Source organism: Diaphorina citri, unplaced genomic scaffold, assembly GCF_000475195.1.
Source record: "Diaphorina citri unplaced genomic scaffold, Diaci psyllid genome assembly version 1.1 scaffold1651, whole genome shotgun sequence".
Lineage (NCBI taxonomy): Eukaryota > Metazoa > Arthropoda > Insecta > Hemiptera > Psyllidae > Diaphorina > Diaphorina citri.
In genome coordinates, this window is record NW_007379077.1 from 137,101 (window position 1) to 156,472 (window position 19,372).

Sequence of the window (19,372 nt, forward strand, 5' to 3'; positions counted from 1 at the left end):
ATTTTCTGTAGACAACTTTTCCTTTTCTTAATAAAAGAGGTTTGATAGGAAATAATAACAACAGAGGTTTTATTGTCCCAGACGGGATAGGAGAAAGGCAGTCGTTCCTGGAACAAACTTTTTTCTTATCAATACCTATAGGAGAAAGAACAATGTCTTCACTTGACTAGTAACTTTGGAAACTGTAGGCAATTTTATTTCTACAAGAGATAAAAACAATTATAACTAAAAAACCTACAGGAGCCGACATATTTCGTCATCTCCTGATGACATTTTCAAGGCGACTGACATTGTGGTTAGGTGGAAGAGCTCCTATTGGCGAATCCTGCCATACTAAAGCCATAAAAAAGTACAGTCACTTGGTATTAAAATCTACCATTTTCTGTAGACAACTTTTCCTTTTCTTAATAAAAGAGGTTTGATAGGAAATAATAACAACAGAGGTTTTATTGTCCCAGACGGGATAGGAGAAAGGCAGTCGTTCTTCTAGAACAAACCTTTTTCTTATCAATACCTATAGGAGAAAGAACAACGTCTTCACTTGACTAGTAACTTTAGAACCCGTAGGCAATTTTATTTCTACAAGAGATAAAAACAATTATAACTAAAAAGGAGGTTTGATAGGAAATAATAACAACAGAGGTTTTATTGTCCCAGACGGGATAGGAGAAAGGCAGTCGTTCCTAGAACAAACCTTTTTCCTTTTTCTTATCAATACCTATAGGAGAAAGAACAACGTCTTCACTTGACTAGTAACTTTAGAAACTGTAGGCAATTTTATTTCTACAAGAGATAAAAACAATTATAACTAAAAAAAAACCCTAAAAAACAAGCATCTTTTATGCCCGTCAACTTTAGTTGTTAAGACCGACTATTTAGGGTAAAACTGGTAAAAGAACCCTGCCACTAAATAAAACCCTTTAAAAATCGTCTTCCGTGTTCGCCATCTTTGGTTGGGAACGACTATTTTGAGTGGAAGAACCCTGCCACTTAATAAAACCATAAAAAAAAACAAGTTTTCTCTGTCCCGACATCTTTGCTTAGGGCCACTATTTAGGGTGGAAAAACCCTGCCACTTTAAATAAAACCATAAAAAAAGCTTCCCCCCTGTATTCACAATCTCCTGATGACATTTTCAAGGCGACTGAAACCTTTTTCTTTTAGATGAAGTTTACCCCACGGAGAAAATCGGGAATCGAACCTCCTGATGACATTTTCAAGGCGACTGAAACCTTTTTCTTTTAGATGAAGTTTACCCCACGGAGAAAATCGGGAATCGAACTGGCAACGTGGCAACTCAGTGCTTACTAATTGCACTACCCTCCAAGCTAAATAGACTCGCCTATTTTCAGTTTCCACTAAAGTTCAGTTGCCACTAAAATCTTGTTTTGCAATTTGATCCTAAAATGAGGTCAGGTTAGGAATTCACTGTGGTAAAGGGGTGGTATTTGGGGTATTGCTTCTTTTAAAGTAGAGTAGATATTTGAGGGGTTTACTTCTCGCCTAGAAGGTACCGTAACTACATACATAGAAGTTTGAGAGCCATCTTCCATTATGTAAATATAATTGCAGAATGTGTGTTACAAACCTACCCCTAGTCTACAGTCTCACTAGGTACCCTCGCCAATACACTAGAAAGTTTTTTTTTTTCCAAAGAGGTTTGATAGAGGGAACTCTTACAACTGAAGTCTTGTCCCGAAAACGAAGAGAGAAGACGGACCAGATAGGAAAAAGCCAGCGGTTCCTAGAACGAACCTTATCTGTGGAAAAAGTCTGCCTCCAGTCGGGAATGGAACCCGACCTAGCGCTTACAAGGCAAACGCGCTACCCTCCAAGCCAACTAGGCTGGCAGAATTTGGCCTTAAGTTTTCTGATATCACTTCTTTATAGGGTGACATTTTATATAGGGTCTTATTTTTCACATTTGTGTTTTTGAGGGGGATAGAGTTAACATGAAAGTAGAGTAGATATTTGAGGGGTTTACTTCTCGCCTAGAAGGTACCGTAACTACATACATAGAAGTTTGAGAGCCATCTTTCATTATCTAGTCTACAGTCTCACAAGGTACACTCGCCAATACACTAGAAGTTTTTTTTCCAAAGAAGTTTGATAGAGGGAACTTTTACAACTGAAGTCTTTTCGTCCCGAAAACGAAGAGAGAAGACGGACCAGATAGGAGAAAGCCAGCCGTTCTTAGAACGAACCTTCTCTGTGGAAAAAGTCTGCCTGAGGTCGGGAATGGAACCCGACCTAGCGCTTACAAGGCAGGCGCGCTACCCTCCAAGCCAACTAGGCTGGCAGAATTTGGCCTTGAGTTTTCTGATATCACTTCTTTATAGGGTGACATTTTAAATAGGGTCTTATTTTTCACATTTGTGTGTTTGTCGGGGATAGAGTTAACATGAGACTAGAGATCAGGGAATAATGATTTCTGAATACCTACTACCTACCTCTTGGTGTGCATTTTGCTGATGAAAGGTCTGAGACCTCTCACTTCCAACTGTATTTATTTCCTATTTGTAATCTAAAATATATTTTACCTATTCATGGTAGGTCTCATATATATTTCGAGTTTTATTTATTCTGGATTCAGATAGAGGAGAAAATAGTAATTGAATCGAACCCGCGACCTAACGCTTACAAAGCAGCCGCGCTACTCTCCAAGTTGAAGAAAAAAACCCTTTTTCTTCACACCGAAATTCATGCCTTGGTTAGGATTCGAACCCAACTACCACTTAGTTAAGCACTTTAACCATTATGCTACTGAGGAAAAATAAAAACAGTCTGAATTTATTGGTTTATAAATAATAATCTCCTGCATTTTTACTATAAATAAATCTGTTTCTAACATTCTTTTGGTTTTTATCATCAAAATGAGAGCTAAAATATAGGGTATACCTTTTAATTTAACACAGTAATGAAGAGAAGGAAAAAAGTTAAATTAAAGGGTTAAATAGAACTATGTATAAAAACTCTACGCTTTTTAATAAGGACAAAGATTTGCATACAGTGTCTATTCGCAATTTTAACCAATAGTTAAAGGACAAAGATTTGCATACAGTGTCTATTCGCAATTTTAACCAATAGTTAAATTCTTTAAACAATAGGCATTAGAAAAATACTGCGATCTTAAATAATGTTTCAAATAGGTCGATAAATAATGGTTTTTTCAGGCTATAAAAAAACAACAATGCTAAGTGTCTATTCGCAATTTTTAAACAATAGTATAAATGAATTTCATAACTATGTTAAAAAAAGGCATTTGATCAAGCTTCCTAGTGGTCAACTGCTAGCCTGATAATCCTGTGATCATGAGTTTAAGTCTCAATCAATGCAGTTTTATTCTCAATTTTTCTTTCCTTCCTTGAGAATATTATACCCACCCAGACAGTGGAGAGTAACTCCCAGGCATCTGACTGACTGACTGAGTAGTTCACTGAAAAGAGTGGTTCTCTTTCTTAACTCACTCACTCTTTTGGCCATGAGTGGTTCTCTTTCTTAACTCACTCACTCTTTTGGCCATACTTGATACTTACTAATACAAAATAATAATGTAGGTAAGTATAAAAAACAAGCGCAATATTAAAATGAGAATGACCGAAATGGCCCTTATGAAGTACAATGCAAACCATGAGGCCCGTTCATATGTTTCAACATGACAGCATTTGCAAAGTGTTCATAGGGTAGAATGATTTTACCATTCTCTCGGAGAATCAGCCTTCCTTGTGAGTCTAATGTTACTCTGGATGCTAACATTCTGAAATGAAGAAATTTCCAAATATGTATTTAGGTGGACATCAGGCAAACATAATGAAACTTTTTAATAGGTAGATAATCGTTTTTTCAGGCTACTTAAATATAAGAAGGGAACTTTTCAAGTGTCCCACCTAAGAAATAAATAATTTCACAATACAAAATAATAATGTAGGTAAGTATAAAAAACAAGCGCAATATTAAAATGAGAATGGCCGAAATGGCCCTTATGAAGTACAATAAATTTACAATTTCAAAGGTACCTATTTATTAATTTACTGAACAGTGCATTCATAAAGTCAGTTGCAAAATTGGCATCTCCAAATTCTGGCCTTAGGACTATTCATTTTCAATGATAAAGACCAAAATTTGGAATGTTATGCCCAAAATTTGAGGTGAATCATGAAAGTTGACTAAAGATTCAACAATATTAATTACCAAGATTTCAGGACTATTCATTTTCAATGATAAAGACCGAAATTTGGCATTTCATGCCCAAAATTTGAGGTGAATCATGAAAGTTGACTAAAGATTTGACAATATTAATTACCAAGATTTGAACTTTATGCGTTCGTTGAGGCGTTTAAAAGTCACATACAGGGTGGCAACTAAACTTACGAACACACTGTACTCCTACCTAAACAATCAAAATTGGTAAATAAACTATGACCGAAATCGTAGAAGCATATAGGATATACTTGATTACTTTTTAATTATTATTTACTATAGTTAGTTACTTTTTTAACAATAATAATTGATTATTTTTTACACATTACTTGGTGCAATTTTATCGCATAGCGGTAACACCTAAGAGTCACTGAACTTATAAGTTAGTTGATTTTAACCACCTGATCAAGTTATAACGAACCTTATGGTTAATAAATAATAACACAAATGGCCGAGTCCACAGAGTTTAAATTCAGTTTGAGTTAAACGCTTGGATTGAGGCCATTTGATTGGCTGATTTTTTTTTTAAAATCAGCCAATAGGTAAAATTGTTCTGTGAAAAATAATAATAATACTCAATTCAATTTTTGTGAAACTAGTGTTAGCCTAACCTAACCTGATTGCCGATTTTTTTTTTTTTTTTTAATCAACCAATAGGTAAAATTGTTCTGTGAAAAATAATAATAATACTCAATTCAATTCAATTTTTGTGAAACTAGTGTTAGCCTAACCTGATTGCCAATATAAAAAATATCGGGTTAATCCAATCGGTTTAACTTAGACTCAATTTAAACTCCGATAATGGTCCTGGCCATTAAAGGAAGAGATTATTTTGTGATTTCTTTACACGACTAGCAATTCACTCTACAAGGGAAATCGAAAATATTCATCACTACAAATTTCTGCTCATCAATCTTTCCATTCCCACTCAATTTCCTACTATGATTTTTTTTTTTTTTTTTACTTCCTTTTTTTTTATTAATCACATCAGCTCAATACACGCACTAAGGTATGGCAAAAGCTTGATTCTAACAGATGGACTTTATCGAAAATAATCAAATTTTTGAACATCAATTTTTCCATTCTTATAATAATAGGGCTTATTTATACTGCTCGCATAGGACTGAAAAGTCCCTTTACTCCAATCTCCTGCATTTTTACTATAAATAAATCTGTTTCTAACATTCATTTGGTTTTTATCATCAAAATGAGAGCTAAAATATAGGTCTCCTGCATTTTTACTATAAATAAATCTGTTTCTAACATTCATTTGGTTTTTATCATCAAAATGAGAGCTAAAATATAGGGTATAACGTATAACCTTTTAATTCAACACAGTAATGAAGAGAAGGAAAAAAGTTAAATTAAAGGGTTAAATAGAACTATGTATAAAAACTCTACGCTATTTAATAAGGACAAAGATTTGCATACAGTGTCTATTCGCAATTTTAACCAATAGTTAAATTCTTTAAACAATAGGCATTAGAAAAATACTGCGATCATAAATAACGTTTCAAATAGGTCGATAAATAATGGTTTTTTCAGGCTATAAAAAAAACAACAATGCTAAGTGTCTATTCGCAATTTTTAAACAATGTTTCAAATAGGTCGATAAATAATGGTTTTTTCAGGCTATAAAAAAAACAACAATGCTAAGTGTCTATTCGCAATTTTTAAACAATAGTTGAGTTCTTTAACCAACAAAAGAAGAACTGCAAACATAATGAAACTTTTTATTAGGTAGATAATCGTTTTTTCGGGCTACTTAAATATAAGAAGGGAACTTTTCAAGTGTCCCACCTACGAGTATGAAATAAATAATTTCACAATACAAAATAATAATGTAGGTAAGTATAAAAAACAAGCGCAATATTAAAATGAGAATGACCGAAATGGCCCTTATGAAGTACAACAATTAATTTACAATTTCAAAGGTACCTATTTATTAATTTACTGAACAGTGCATTCATAAAGTCAGTTGCAAAATTGGCATCTCCAAATTCTGGCCTTAGGACTATTCATTTTCAATGATAAAGACCGAAATTTGGCATTTCATGCCCAAAATTTGAGGTGAATCATGAAAGTTGACTAAAGATTTAACAATATTAATTATCAAGATTTCAACTTTATGCGTTCGTTGAGGCGTTTAAAAGTCACATACAGGGTGGCAACTAAACTTACAAACGGAGGGAGGGAAGGAGAGATAAAGGAAGAGAAGAGTGGGAAGAGAAAGGACATAATAAAGATAAATGGGACACAAACATCGATTAATCAAAGCACCTAGGTGCTACATAAATACCTAACTATGTACAAAGTTTATAACTAATGGATTCATAAATAGACGGGTTTGTAACTTCAAACCCTAAAAAACAAGCATCTTTTATGCCCGTCAACTTTAGTTGTTAAGACCGACTATTTAGGGTAAAACTGGTAAAAGAACCCTGCGACTAAATAAAACCCTTCAAAAATGTCTTCCGTGTTCGCCATTTTTGGTTGGGAACGACTATTTTGAGTGGAAGAACCCTGCCACTTAATAAAACCATAAAAAAGACACAAGTTTTCTCTGTCCCGACATCTTTGGTTAGGACCACTATTTAGGGTGGAAAACCCCTGCCACTTTAAATAAAACCATAAAAAAAGCTTCCCCTGTATTCACAAACTTTGGATAGGACCGACTATTTAAAAAGCCAGTTAAAACTATTTCGGCAAAGCAAATTCTCTACGGAGTATAGAGATCAAAGGCTTAACCGCCTAAAGGCCTAAATCCTCTGCAAAACGGAGCTTTAACTTCGGAGGGCGGCAAAAACCACGTCTACTTTACCTGTCTATTACGAAGACTTCACTTTGCCCGGCAACACTTCCTCCATCGGCCTCGTCAAAGAGTCCAACTCGGCCTGTCTTGTGCTAAGGCTGGACGGTAACACGCCTCGCGCACCGCCGGCACTTTTGACTTCACTTAGTCTCAAATCACGCGGCAGAGCGACGCTCTCCCCGCAAGGCTGGACGGTAACACGCCTCGCGCACCGCCGGCACTTTTGACTTCACTTAGTCTCAAATCACGCGGCAGAGCGACGCTCTCCCCGTCAACATATTCCCAGTCTTCACCTCTCTCGCTTCGCGCGGAACGGGCCTCTCCGCCCGCCTCACTTCCAAGACTTCCTAGTCCGACGAGCTTCTCACTCGGCGCGGGATAGATCGTCTCGCCCGGCAAACTTCCATCGCCCGTCCGCTTAGCGCGTTCCGCCAGTGCGAGCTCGGCTTCCAAACGCTTGGCCCAGTGTTCACACCGGAAGAGGTGGCACAGTTTGACCAGGGGATGGGCGAAATCTTCGAGCGTGGTTTTGGCGAATAGGAGCCAGGACATGATGTTGATGGTGATCAGACAGGGGAGGGTGAATAGGAAGAGGTTGGGGTTGAGAGATTCCCGATGGGACACGAGCCAGTGCGTGAGGTAGGCGAGTAAGTAGATCCGGAAGATGATGAATGTCACTGGAGAGGGAACATAAAAATGGCGAATAGGAGCCAGGACATGATGTTGATGGTGATCAGACAGGGGAGGGTGAATAGGAAGAGGTTGGGGTTGAGAGATTCCCGATGAGACACGAGCCAGTGCGTGAGGTAGGCGAGTAAGTAGATCCGGAAGATGATGAATGTCACTGGAGAGAGAACATAAAAGGCCATTATTAATAAGTTTCTTAAGAGAAAAAATAAAAATAAATAAATGTGGGAGCCTAGTTAGTATTGTTGGAGCGCCTCTGCCTTGTAAGCGCCAGGCTGCGGGTTCGATTCCCGCCCGGGGCGGATTTTATCCTGATGGGATAATGTTTGTTCTCGGAAAGGCTGGCTTTCTCCTATCCTGTCCTCCTTCTCTCTTCGATTCCGGGACGGTAAGACCTTGGCAGTTACAGTTCCCTCTATTAAACCTCTTGAAAAAGAAAAGTATCAAAGAAGTAAAAATTTGACCCGATTAGGTACATAACATTCCTTCCTATATGATAAGGAAAGTAAAAGACTATACTCACCAAAGTTAAGAACGCATACGCCCCAATAGACGGTGGGCGCGCTCTGCGCCTTCCCCGAGATACGCATGAGCGTGCGCACATGCAGGAATATCGAGTTGACCTCCACCAGTAGGCCGACTATGGCGTAGCCCAAATAGAAGCGAGAGGCCCGGGGCGGATTTTATCCTGATGGGATAATGTTCGTTCTCGGAAAGGCTGGCTTTCTCCTATCCTGTCTTCCTTCTCTCTTCGATTCCGGGACGGTAAGACCTAGGCAGTTACAGTTCCCTCTATAGAACCTCTTGAAAAAAAAAATGTTTCCATAACCCAAAGGAAAATACAACGTTAAATTTTGCGCTTTAATGTTGCTAGATTTTTTTGGTCTAGCGTTTCTTAGGGTGCGGCACCTGTTGTTGATTTATCCGCATGTACGACTATTTGTAATTTTGTTGTTTTGTAATTTGTAATTTTATTGACATTTTAAAAGGTACTATACTCACCAAAGTTAAGAACGCACACGCCCCAATAGACGGTGGGCGCGCTCTGCGCCTTCCCCGAGATACGCATGAGCGTGCGCACATGCAGGAATATCGAGTTGACCTCCACCAGCAGCCCAACAATGGCGTAACCCAAATAGAAACGCGAATAGAGAGCCACTCCGAATACCCCAATGACTACTATGTGGTGAACCAGAAGATGGAAGGAGTTCTCCCGATCATTCCAATACATGTCGAGGAAATCGTAGAGAAAGTAACCTGGTGGGAGAAGACAGAAACATTCCAATAATGACAATAGTGAAGAAACAATTATTTTTTTCTTTCTTTCTTTCTTCTTCTTCTTCTTTTTCTTCTTCTTCTTTTTCTTCTTCTTCTTTTTCTTCTTCTTCTTCTTCTCTGCTTTTACCCGAGTACCTACAGATGGGGTCGGCGTTTTCTGTCAGCCTCTCAATCAGTCCTAAGGATGAAGAAACAATTAAATAATAACAGTGCTTAAGTTTGGGTAGGACTGAAGAGTCTCTTTACCCCAGCAGTAGGCCACTACTGCTCAAACAAGTTGAAGATAAAATTTCATAGTTATCTTGATTGGGATTGAACCCACACCCTCCTGTTTACCAGGCGAGTATCTTGAACACTACACCAATGAGCTCTTCTAGTTCTAACTTTTAAGTGTCCAGTTTTCAAAAGAAAATGTCCCTGGGTCCTTTGATGACCCAAAACCTTATCAATTATCAGCAAATTCCTTTTATGTGCTAAAGAAATGTACCAAACATTATCAAAATTGGATCAATCAGTCAAAAGCTATGAACAGTAGAACAAATATACAAAATAATAAAAATATTAAGATTTTAAGTAAATGTCCAATTTCCCATTAAAATGAGCAATCATTAGTTTTTCCTTTGACCTTTCTTATCACCCATGACACACATTTCCTAATAGTAGGCGTTATCAGTAACTTATTAATGCATTGCTCATCAAAGACTTCCTACTTACCCACTGAGAAACATATCAAGAGATAGAACCAGAAGATGGAAGGAGTTCTCCCGATCATTCCAATACATGTCGAGGAAATCGTAGAGAAAGTAACCTGGTGGGAGAAGACAGAAAGATTCCAATAAGGATTTTTTTTATTTGTGCTAAGCATATTTAAATGCTTGTCACAAATATCTTTCCCCAATTATTACACCTAGATAAATTTTATGATTTGACTTGGACTCGAACCACCAACCTCCAGATCCAAAGTCCAATGCATTAACAACTGCACCACTGAGGTTGGTGAAACATTCCATTAATGACAATAGTGAAGAAACAATTAAATTTTTCTTTCTTTCTTTCTTCTTCTTCTCTGCTTTTACCCGAGTACAGATGGGGTCGGCGTTTTTTGTCAGCCTCTCAATCAGTCCTAAGGATGAAGAAACAATTAAATAATAACAGTGCTTAAGTTTGGGTAGGACTAAAGAGTCTCTTTACCCCAGCAGTAGGCCACTACTGCTCAAACAAGTTGAAGATAAAATTTCATAGTTATCTTGATTGGGACTGAACCCACACCCTCCTGTTTACCAGGCGAGTATCTTGAACACTACACCAATGAGCTTTTCTAGTTCTAACTTTTAAGTGTCCAGTTTTCAAAAGAAGATGTCCCTGGGTCCTTTGATGACCCAAAACCTTATCAGTTATTCAGCAAATTCCTTTTATGTGCTAAAGAAATGTACCAAACATTATCAAAATTGGATTAACCATTCAAAAGCTATGAACAGTAGAACAAATATACAAAATAATAATAATAATAAAAAATATTAAGATTTTAAGTAAATGTCCAATTTCCCATTAAAATGAGCAATCATTAGTTTTTCCTTTGACCTTTCTTATCACCCATGACACACATTTCCTAATAGTAGGCATTATCAGTAACTTATTAATGCATTGCTCATCAAAGACTTCCTACTTACCCACTGAGAAACATATCAAGAGATAAGACTGATTGGAATACACATTGATAAGGTCGTACCGATGTGCTGGGTAGTTCCATAGACTGAAATCAAAACAATTTGATAGAATAAACAAAGAGTACCTACTCTATTTTGTCACAATGTAAGGAAGTACTATATTTACAAAAATACACAGTAGTCACTATCTTATACAGTATTAAAAGAACTCTTTGTATAAAGGGGGGAAATTTGTAAAAAAAGTAAAAAGAGACCTCCACATTTTGATAAGATAAGTGTGAGTACATACATTACTATGTACAATTGTACATACTCTATTACTGCTTCTCACATGTCAAACAATACTTCTTAGTCTAAAAATAGCAAAACAAAAATTCAACTTACCAAAAAGCTATCCATATGCTCGATATTGTCGAATGTAAAAAAGAGTTACAAATATTTTTGAACAGCCACTGCTTGTTCTTCTCAACCACAGAGAATGGAATGTACATCGGGAGAAAATGAGTGCTGAGCCGATAGAATAGAGCACAACTGAATGCCACATACACCAGACAATAGTTGGTGGACATCTGTACTAGGTTGGCATCGAGAGAGTCTTTCATGTTGAGTTCTGAAAAATGAATGAAGGATTTCCAATATTTGTTTGAGTAGAAAAAAAATTTTTTAATTAGTAAGTGCTTAATAAAATTGAAACATCCATGTCAAGAAGGAAGAAATTCTGTTTGTGTTAAGCATGAATGTGTGTCACAAATGTTGTTTCTTGATCAATACACCATGATGTTTTTTTTATTATAAAGCTTGATTTCAAACCATCAATCTGCCAATCTCTAGATTCAAAGTCTACTGTCCTATACACCACCAAATTGAAATCACTATGCTTCAAAATTGATTTTAATTTATTATTTTCCCTAAGCACACTAATAGAGCAAGAGGCTATAAAAACAACATGATGAAAATAAAATTTTGTAACCTACTTAAGTACATATGTAAAAAAACACATGCAAAATTGTGATTTTATTTTAATTTCAACTGATGATGCATTGGTTAATGTAATACACACATGCTTGATAACATGTATTACTTATAGATATTAGAAGCATGCCAATATTGGCCTTGACTTCCAATGTTTGAAGGCAACACCTAAACATAGATTTGAAGGCCTCTTGAGAGTTGGAATGAAATAGCATGTGTCCCATATCAATCCTATCTACAAGGTTGTCAATAAGAAATACAATAGTACAGTGGTTCCCAACCAGGGGTTTGAAAAAAAAAATTGAGTAATGGCAGACAAAAAAGTAACAAAAGTAAATTTTGATGGCTTATCTGTGCAGAAGAGTCCAAAAAGGTACTGAATTTTTACTTCAAGGAAACCTAAATGAAAAGTATTTTGTGTCTCTTCTCGCAGTGGTTCCCAACCAGGGGTATGCAAAAAAAAAAAAAAAATAATTGAGTAATGGCAGACAAAAAAGTAACAAAAGCAAATTTTGACGGCTTATCTGTGCAGAAGAGTCCAAAAAGGTACTGAATTTTTACTTCCTAAAACCTAAATGAAAAGTATTTTGTGTCTCTTCTTGCCCATCTGATGAGAGGCAATGAAACATTGCTACAAAATAAAAATGGTGGTAAAACACTCCTTTTTTTTTTCCAAGAAGAAAAATTGGTACACACCAACCTAGGTATGGATACCCAGTACTCATTATGATGGTGGGGGGGAGGTACATGAGATTGAACCCGGATACCCAAGGGGTATCCGGCCAAAAAAAAAAGGTTGGGAACCACTGCAATAGTATGTGACTCATACATTAGCCCAGCCCATTCCATTTGGAATATTTAGGAAATGATGTTGAAATGAACACCATGATTCTGTTGGGTATTACAGGAATTTCAAAATTAGCAGGAATTTTATAATCAGGTACTTTTTTTTACTGTGCTATAAGCTGTAAGTATTTTATACAGGATTGCATTTCTTTATACAGGATTGGGAAAAACCCTTTTTTTTTTTTTTTTTTTTTTTTTCAAGAAGAAAAATTGGTACACACCAACCTAGGTATGGGTACCCAGTACTCATTATGATGGTGGGGGGGGAGGTACATGAGATTGAACTTAGATACCCAAGGGGTACGCAGGCAAAAAAAAAAAGGTTGGGAACCACTGCAAAAGTATGTGACTCATACATTAGCCCAGCCCATTCCATTTGGAATATTTTGGAAATGATGTTGAAATGAACACCATGATTCTGTTGGGTATTCCAGGAATTTCAAAATTAGCAGGAATTTTATAATCAGGTGCTTTTTTTACTGTGCTATAAGCTGTAGGTAAGTATTTTATACAGGATTGCATTTCTTAATACAGGATTGCACCTAGATGAAAATAAATGATCATTAAGATTTTACTTATTTACTAGACAGTTCAAACTTCATAACTGAAATGGATAAGGAATAATCTCATTACAATAATCTAGACAGTTTTTCATTTGATTTGTTATAAACTAGCAAGTCAATCAATATAAATATACCTACAATGCAAGAAGCAAAGCATGCTGAAAAATGGTGCAATATGCATTTGAGGTCATTAATATCAGTCAGCAATAAAATGCAACCCTTTCACTTACCTTGCATTGTAACGTTGACTTTCCCTTTGGATTATCTTGAATTTATGAGAGGTATCAGTCAGCAATAAAATGCAACCCTTTCACTTACCTTGCATTGTAACGTTGACTTTCCCTTTGGATTATCTTGAATTTATGAGAGGTGAATGATGCCAAAGTGGTGATTTCCTAGAAAATGTTGATTTCGTGATTAGGAAACGTTGCGTGTTGTTCTTGCTCGCCAATTATTGTACTATTATTTTTTTTTAAATGTACCCCAGATATGAAAAATGTACCCCCTTCCCCAACTTCACTGTAGGAAAATCTAACGAAAATTTTCACACAACGTTAGTAAAAAAACACGTACAGGAACACTGGTTTGTAAAATAAGGAACGACACTGTTTTTGGGAGAATGAAAGAAGTAGAAGAGTCAAGAGTTTGTAGAAAAGGGAACGTGGAAAGAAAAATTCCGGGTCTCGGAAAGAGGAAAAGTGGACTTTCCCAACTGACGGGAGCGTCGATGCAGATTGCAAAAAAAAAGGAACAGTTTTCCCGACTTTTCCGAAATCCGTCTGCGTTTTGTTGCACATGTGTGAAGTTAGCGCGCGTTTGTGATTTCAACACTTTACGCAATCCTTGCACAAACAAGCAGTGACCAGTGTTATTATAGGGTTAGGTTAAACGCAAGAAGGAGTTTTCACAATTAGAGCAGTGATTAGTGTTATTAGAGGGGTTAGGTTAAATACAAAAAAGGAGCTTTTCTTTTCCACGCATGTGACTTCTGCATAATTACCTTTTGTAAAATGTCATTCCATACTTACGCGCAATGTAAACAATAGAACTGAGCTTCTCCAGGCCTATCAAAATCTATTTCTTGATGCAGTAATTTCTCAGCATTTTCCTCTTTACAGTCTCCATCAATCTGAAAAATATGTCATGGTTAATAATATGTCACCAATTTGAAGGCTTATATACGAGGTGGAGTACCTATTTGTGGGCTGAAGAAACAACCAACAAAACTATCCAAATACCCATGTAATGACCAAGTATGCCTATACTCCATCATGAAAACAGGTGCTGTGAGGTTACATAGGTGGGTTATAATGAAGATTCTTACTTACCTGGTCCAAGTCCCTCTTGTAAAGTTTAGTCTTGATGGACCGCTTGTTAGTACAGTTCTTCTTTTTCTTGGTCTGAGGTCCGGTCATTATTCAGATTTTTTAATAAGCACACGTGAGAAAAAGAAATTTCAAAAAATCTTGTAAAGAACATGTTTGAGAAGTTAGCGATAAATTAAAATCATATATTATTCAAGGTCATTTATGTTTACCTTTGTTATTCAATTTTCAATTAGTGGATTTTCTTTTATTTCGTTCCAATAGTACCTGGTTTTTAGTGCTCCACAAATACGTAACCCATTCAAAGCAGAGGAATAAAGGAAAACGTTTGCTAAACGTATCTACCTACACACACAGCAGTGAGATTGTGAAATCTACAGAAAGTTCAGTGAAAATATCCCTCTATTGTAGAAAATCTATTCATCATGGGGAAAGGATTCAACAACTACATGTGTAAGAAATTCTTCCACCCGGCTTCCAGGGACAACTTGAAGCGGGTATGGATGGCTGAACAAAAAGCAGAGGCGTACAAAAAGAAACAGGAAGAGTTGCGAGTACAGTATGAAAAGGAACAAGACCTGTACAACAACAAGGCAATGCTGTCGAAAGAAAGCAGTGATAAACTCAGTGTCAACTTCATGTATGAACCTCCACCTGGTAAGCATTCAATGAAATACAAATGGATAAGTTTTTGGTTACTTATTTTGGTACCTACTCTTGGTAAAATGATGAAAGACTTTTGTCAGGGAGTAGCCTCCATGGTCGAGTGGGTATCACACTAGGCTTGCATGCAGGAGGTCCGGGTTGGATTCCCGGCAGCATTCAATGAAATACAAATGGATAAGTTTTTGGTTACTTATTTTGGTACCTACTCTTGGTAAAATGATGAAAGACTTTTGTCAGGGATTAGCCTCCATGGTTGAGTGGGTATCACACTAGGCTTGCATGCAGGAGGTCCGGGTTAGATTCCTGGCGGGGCCAAGGTTTTTTTTGGCTCTGTGCTTGGAGTTTGGGGTGCACTCAGCCTTGTGAGGACAATTGAGTAGCTACTTTAATCAAGTAGCGACCAGTGGTGGCATTACAAGTCAAAGAGATAAGTGATAATAAATATGATGATTGAGGAAATGAAAGACTTGTAATGCTGTGATAACCACAAAGTTGTGAGAAAGTCAAAGAGATAAGTGATAATAAATATGATGATTGAGGAAATGAAAGACTTGTAATGCTGTGATAACCACAAAGTTGTGAGAAAGCTCTCTGCTTTACCACAGAGATACCATGATTTGATTTGACTTTTGTCAGGGAAGGAACAATCAAATTCTAAAACAAAAAAATACGTACCAAACAATTTCTTGTATTAATTCCACCTTTACTAATTCTCATGATTTTTGATTTCAGGTTTGAAAAAGGAACGAGAGAAAGAAGATGAAACTAGTGGAGACCCTGATCACTTCACTTTGGACTTTTTAATTTTAATTAATTAATTATTAAATTTATTTACCTTTGAGAAGCCAACGCTTTCACTTTCATATGTTGAAACTTGAAAGTCATCTGACAACATCGCAGTTTTCCAATTTTTTTTTATCACTTCACGTTCAGTGTATCCAGACTTAGTGATTTTTCACTAAATTTAGTGAATTCTTGGCAAATTTAGTGATTTAGTGATTTGAGGTCAAAATCTAGTGATTTTTGAAAGAAATGTAATTTCAGTGCAAAATTGCTCCTAAATCTGAAAGAATAGACTAATTTTTTCAGAAACCTACAATTTTGCCCCTTCAAATTAGTCACGTACGCAATATGCACTGCTTTTAATTTAGTGAAAGCGCTATAGTTGCCATTCTTTTCACACACACATTTTTTTTTTTTTTTTTTTTCAACAACATTGCATATAGGTACCAGCAGCGATAGCTCCTTGAAAGCACCAGTTCTGCATGGATCACTGAAGTTGAGCACGGTTGCGCGTGGTTAGTACCTGGATGGGTGACCATCTGGCCAACAGCGTGCTGCTAGCTTGAAAAAAAAAAATGTTGGAGTCATAGAAAGTAGTTAACCAGTTTTTCCATTGCCTATAGAGGATTTTTTTTTACTATAAAAAGAGTATACAAGACTTCTACCCTCAAAAACCACGAGTAAACTACCATTTGGAAGAATTTAGAAATCTAGTGATTTTCAAGTCAAATCTAGTGATTTTTTTTCCTTGAATCTAGTGATTTTTTAAAATTTGGAGTGGAGACCCTGTTCACGTTCACTTTGGACTTTTTAATTTTAATTAATCAATTATTAAATTTATTCAATTTTCTTTGTGTGTGTAACCTAACTCTATAATAACACTGGTCACTGCTCACTTGAAACAGCTCCTTTTTGTAGCAATTTTCCATTGACTTGACTTCTGAACAAGTACCCTTAAGGATCTTCACAAAGCTGAGTGCACCCCGAACTCCAAGCACAGGGACAAAAAACTTCGGCCTCACCGGGATTCGAACCCAGCACTTCCGGATTGAGCTTGAAAGTCCGTGCCCTTAACTACTCGGCCACAGAGGTGAGCTCTACTTACCTGTCGACTGCCTTCCTTGGATTGGAGGAGGAAGATTGAAATGTCGACATAAACGTTAACAACCATTCATATCCCTATGTAGGCAGGTAACTTTTAATTTAATTTATTTTTAATTTTACTTTATTTTTATTTTTCTGTGTTATTTGATGTTTAAATGGGACTTAAATCCCATAAAAAAAAAACTTACCTGTCGACATAGGAAAGTCATGGAGCTCCTATTGACCCAGGCAAAGTTAGCTGCGGCTGCCATGGACTTCAAATAATCTTGCCCCTCCTTGGAATTGATCCTGAGAAAGCTCTCTGCTTTACCACAAAGATACCATGATTTGATTTGACTTTTGTCAGGGAAGGAACAATCAAATTCTAAAACAAAAAAATATGTACCAAACAATTTCTTGTATTAATTCCACCTTTACTAATTCTCATGATTTTTGATTTCAGGTTTAAAAAAGGAACGAGAAAAAGAAGATGAAACAGCTGAACAAGAGTGCAAGTTTGAATGGCAAAGAAAATTCAATGCTCCACGAGAAGACTATTGTAAGAACAATGCAGAAATCCGTGATCAGCCATTTGGTATCCAAGTGAGAAATGTACGCTGTATCAAGTGCCACAAATGGGGTCATATCAACACAGACAAAGTAGCTACTTTAATCAAGTAGCGACCAGTGGTGGCATTACAAGTCAAAGAGATAAGTGATAATAAATATGATGATTGAGGAAATGAAAAACTTGTAATGCTATGATAACCACAAAGTTGTGAGAAAGCTCTCTGCTTTACCACAAAGATACCATGATTTGATTTGACTTTTGTCAGGGAAGGAACAATCAAATTCTAAAACAAAAAAATATGTACCAAACAATTTCTTGTATTAATTCCACCTTTACTAATTCTCATGATTTTTGATTTCAGGTTTGAAAAAGGAACGAGAGAAAGAAGATGAAACTGCTGAACAAGAGTGCAAGTTTGAATGGCAAAGAAAATTCAATGCTCCACGAGAAGACTATTGTAAGAACAATGCAGAAATCCGTGATCAGCCATTTGGTATCCAAGTGAGAAATGTACGCTGTATCAAGTGCCACAAATGGGGTCATATCAACACAGACAAAGAGTGTCCATTGTTCAATCAGAATAAAGATGACAAAATTCCTGATGAAGATGACAAGGGAGAAGATAAGGAAAAAGGAAATGAGGAAGGAGGTGAAAAGAGCAAGAAACTAAACACACTCTCCCTGGCATATCAAATGAAAGTGGATGGTTTGGCAATGAAAAAGTCAGCCATGTGGACATCACTGCAGGAACATTCAACAAATATATCGCCTTGGCATATCAAATGAAAGTGGATGGCTTGGCAATGAAAAAGTCAGCCATGTGGACATCACTGCAGGAACATTCAACAAATATATCACACAGACAAAGAGTGTCCATTGTTCAATCAGAATAAAGATGACAAAATTCCTGATGAAGATGACAAGGGAGAAGATAAGGAAAAAGGAGATGAGGAAGGAGGTGAAAAGAGCAAGAAACTAAACACACTCTCCTTGGCATATCAAATGAAAGTGGATGGCTTGGCAATGAAAAAGTCAGCCATGTGGACATCACTGCAGGAACATTCAACAAATATATCGGAAATCAAAAACATGAGCAAGAACAAAGCCATGCTAGCAGACATAGAGAAAGCAGATATAGCTTTTATTATAAGTTTAAGTAAGAAGGACAAATTGAAAGTGCTGAGAAAGTTGGAAAAGCTTGATAAGAAACATAAGAAGAAAGTGAAGAGAATGAAGGAGCAGGAGAGAAGAGAAATGGAAAGGAAAGAGAGGAGAGAAAGAAGACACAGTGAGGATGGGTGGTCCACAGATTAAAGTCAGTTCCAGGGACATTGTTGTCTCCTCTTGGAACTTGATCTGTGGAAATCTGCAAATATATCGGAAATCAAAAACATGAGCAAGAACAAAGCCATGCTAGCAGACATAGAGAAAGCAGATATAGCTTTTATTATAAGTTTAAGTAAGAAGGACAAATTGAAAGTGCTGAGAAAGTTGGAAAAGCTTGATAAGAAACATAAGAAGAAAGTGAAGAGAATGAAGGAGCAGGAGAGAAGAGAAATGGAAAGGAAAGACAGGAGAGAAAGAAGACACAGCGAGGATGGGTGGTCCACAGATTAAAGTCAGTTCCAGGGACATTGTTGTCTCCTTATGGAACTTGATCTGTGGAAATCTGCACTGCAAACTGAGGTGGTTTTCTTTGCAGAATGAGGGTGTGGGTTCAAACTTGAGTTGAGAGAAAAGATATATTCTGAGTGGAATGAATTGTTTGACTTTGCAGATTTAGTGGTTTTCTTTGCAGAATGAGGGTGTGGGTTCAAACTTGAGTTGAGAGAAAAGATATATTCTGAGTGGAATGAATTGTTTGACTTTGTGATGGAAGACACTCTTTGGCCTTGCCATGGGTTTTCCTTGCACCAACC

The 19,372-nt window shown here is 36.8% G+C and overlaps 3 protein-coding genes and 2 long non-coding RNA genes across 10 annotated transcripts; 2 read left to right on the top strand and 3 right to left on the bottom strand.

Annotated features, from left to right (window-relative positions):
- The first annotated feature begins 3,045 nt into the window (after positions 1 to 3,045).
- LOC113470533 lies at positions 3,046 to 6,156 on the top strand. The gene is made up of 2 exons (XR_003393564.1): positions 3,046 to 3,149; positions 5,808 to 6,156. It is a non-coding gene; the product is annotated as an uncharacterized LOC113470533 (long non-coding RNA).
- On the bottom strand, positions 4,201 to 5,339 carry LOC113470532. Its single transcript, XR_003393563.1, has 2 exons — positions 4,932 to 5,339; positions 4,201 to 4,811 (listed from the first exon to the last, which is right to left on the bottom strand). It is a non-coding gene; the product is annotated as an uncharacterized LOC113470532 (long non-coding RNA).
- A 484-nt stretch (positions 6,157 to 6,640) lies between the features above and the next one.
- Positions 6,641 to 13,824, bottom strand: LOC103516734 (TLC domain-containing protein 2-like). Of its 5 annotated transcripts, none has more exons than XM_026829039.1 (9): positions 13,409 to 13,824; positions 13,256 to 13,309; positions 11,029 to 11,254; positions 10,648 to 10,730; positions 9,721 to 9,785; positions 8,848 to 8,891; positions 8,223 to 8,368; positions 7,216 to 7,689; positions 6,641 to 7,126 (listed from the first exon to the last, which is right to left on the bottom strand). In XM_026829039.1, exons 2-9 carry the CDS (start codon positions 13,260 to 13,262, stop codon positions 7,029 to 7,031), a joined length of 1,143 nt encoding a protein of 380 aa, XP_026684840.1. In that variant the 5' UTR covers positions 13,263 to 13,309; positions 13,409 to 13,824; the 3' UTR covers positions 6,641 to 7,028. The 5 variants fall into 5 exon arrangements, with proteins under 5 accessions (XP_026684840.1, XP_026684839.1, XP_026684838.1 ...); XM_026829038.1 differs by lacking the exon at positions 13,256 to 13,309 and adding an exon at positions 7,742 to 7,856 and having other exon boundaries at positions 7,216 to 7,574; positions 13,344 to 13,824; XM_026829037.1 differs by lacking the exon at positions 13,256 to 13,309 and having other exon boundaries at positions 6,641 to 7,156; positions 7,246 to 7,689; positions 13,344 to 13,824.
- A 215-nt stretch (positions 13,825 to 14,039) lies between these two features.
- On the bottom strand, positions 14,040 to 14,522 carry LOC103516735 (zinc finger protein 593-like). The gene is made up of 2 exons (XM_008481723.2): positions 14,354 to 14,522; positions 14,040 to 14,154 (listed from the first exon to the last, which is right to left on the bottom strand). The coding sequence occupies exons 1-2, from the start codon at positions 14,438 to 14,440 to the stop codon at positions 14,050 to 14,052; spliced, it is 192 nt and encodes a 63-aa protein (XP_008479945.1). The 5' UTR covers positions 14,441 to 14,522; the 3' UTR covers positions 14,040 to 14,049.
- A 47-nt stretch (positions 14,523 to 14,569) lies between these two features.
- LOC103516725 (corepressor interacting with RBPJ 1) lies at positions 14,570 to 19,192 on the top strand. 2 transcript variants are annotated; one of them, XM_017447185.2, is made up of 4 exons: positions 14,570 to 15,007; positions 17,346 to 17,542; positions 18,321 to 18,542; positions 18,846 to 19,192. In XM_017447185.2, exons 1-4 carry the CDS (start codon positions 14,776 to 14,778, stop codon positions 19,068 to 19,070), a joined length of 876 nt encoding a protein of 291 aa, XP_017302674.1. In that variant the 5' UTR covers positions 14,570 to 14,775; the 3' UTR covers positions 19,071 to 19,192. The 2 variants fall into 2 exon arrangements, with proteins under 2 accessions (XP_017302674.1, XP_017302675.1); XM_017447186.2 differs by lacking the exons at positions 17,346 to 17,542; positions 18,321 to 18,542 and adding an exon at positions 17,815 to 18,213 and having other exon boundaries at positions 18,826 to 19,192.
- The last annotated feature ends 180 nt before the right edge of the window (positions 19,193 to 19,372 follow it).

What these genes read in the sequence shown, in the direction of transcription:
- LOC103516734 (XM_026829039.1), bottom strand. An exon ending in GTATTCGGAGTGGCTCTCTA is followed by an intron (nt 8,369 to 8,847) that starts TTCGCGTTTCTA and finishes TCCGCCCCGGGC; the next exon opens with CTCTCGCTTCTATTTGGGCT. An exon ending in AAGTGCCGGCGGTGCGCGAG is followed by an intron (nt 7,127 to 7,215) that starts GCGTGTTACCGT and finishes GCGGTGCGCGAG; the next exon opens with GCGTGTTACCGTCCAGCCTT.
- LOC103516735 (XM_008481723.2), bottom strand. Translation starts at nt 14,440, where the DNA reads ATGACCGGACCTCAGACCAAGAAAAAGAAGAACTGTACTAACAAGCGG. An exon ending in ACAAGAGGGACTTGGACCAG is followed by an intron (nt 14,155 to 14,353) that starts GTAAGTAAGAAT and finishes CATATTTTTCAG; the next exon opens with ATTGATGGAGACTGTAAAGA.
- LOC103516725 (XM_017447185.2), top strand. Translation starts at nt 14,776, where the DNA reads ATGGGGAAAGGATTCAACAACTACATGTGTAAGAAATTCTTCCACCCG. An exon ending in GTCATATCAACACAGACAAA is followed by an intron (nt 17,543 to 18,320) that starts GTAGCTACTTTA and finishes CACACAGACAAA; the next exon opens with GAGTGTCCATTGTTCAATCA. An exon ending in ATATATCGGAAATCAAAAAC is followed by an intron (nt 18,543 to 18,845) that starts ATGAGCAAGAAC and finishes GAAATCAAAAAC; the next exon opens with ATGAGCAAGAACAAAGCCAT.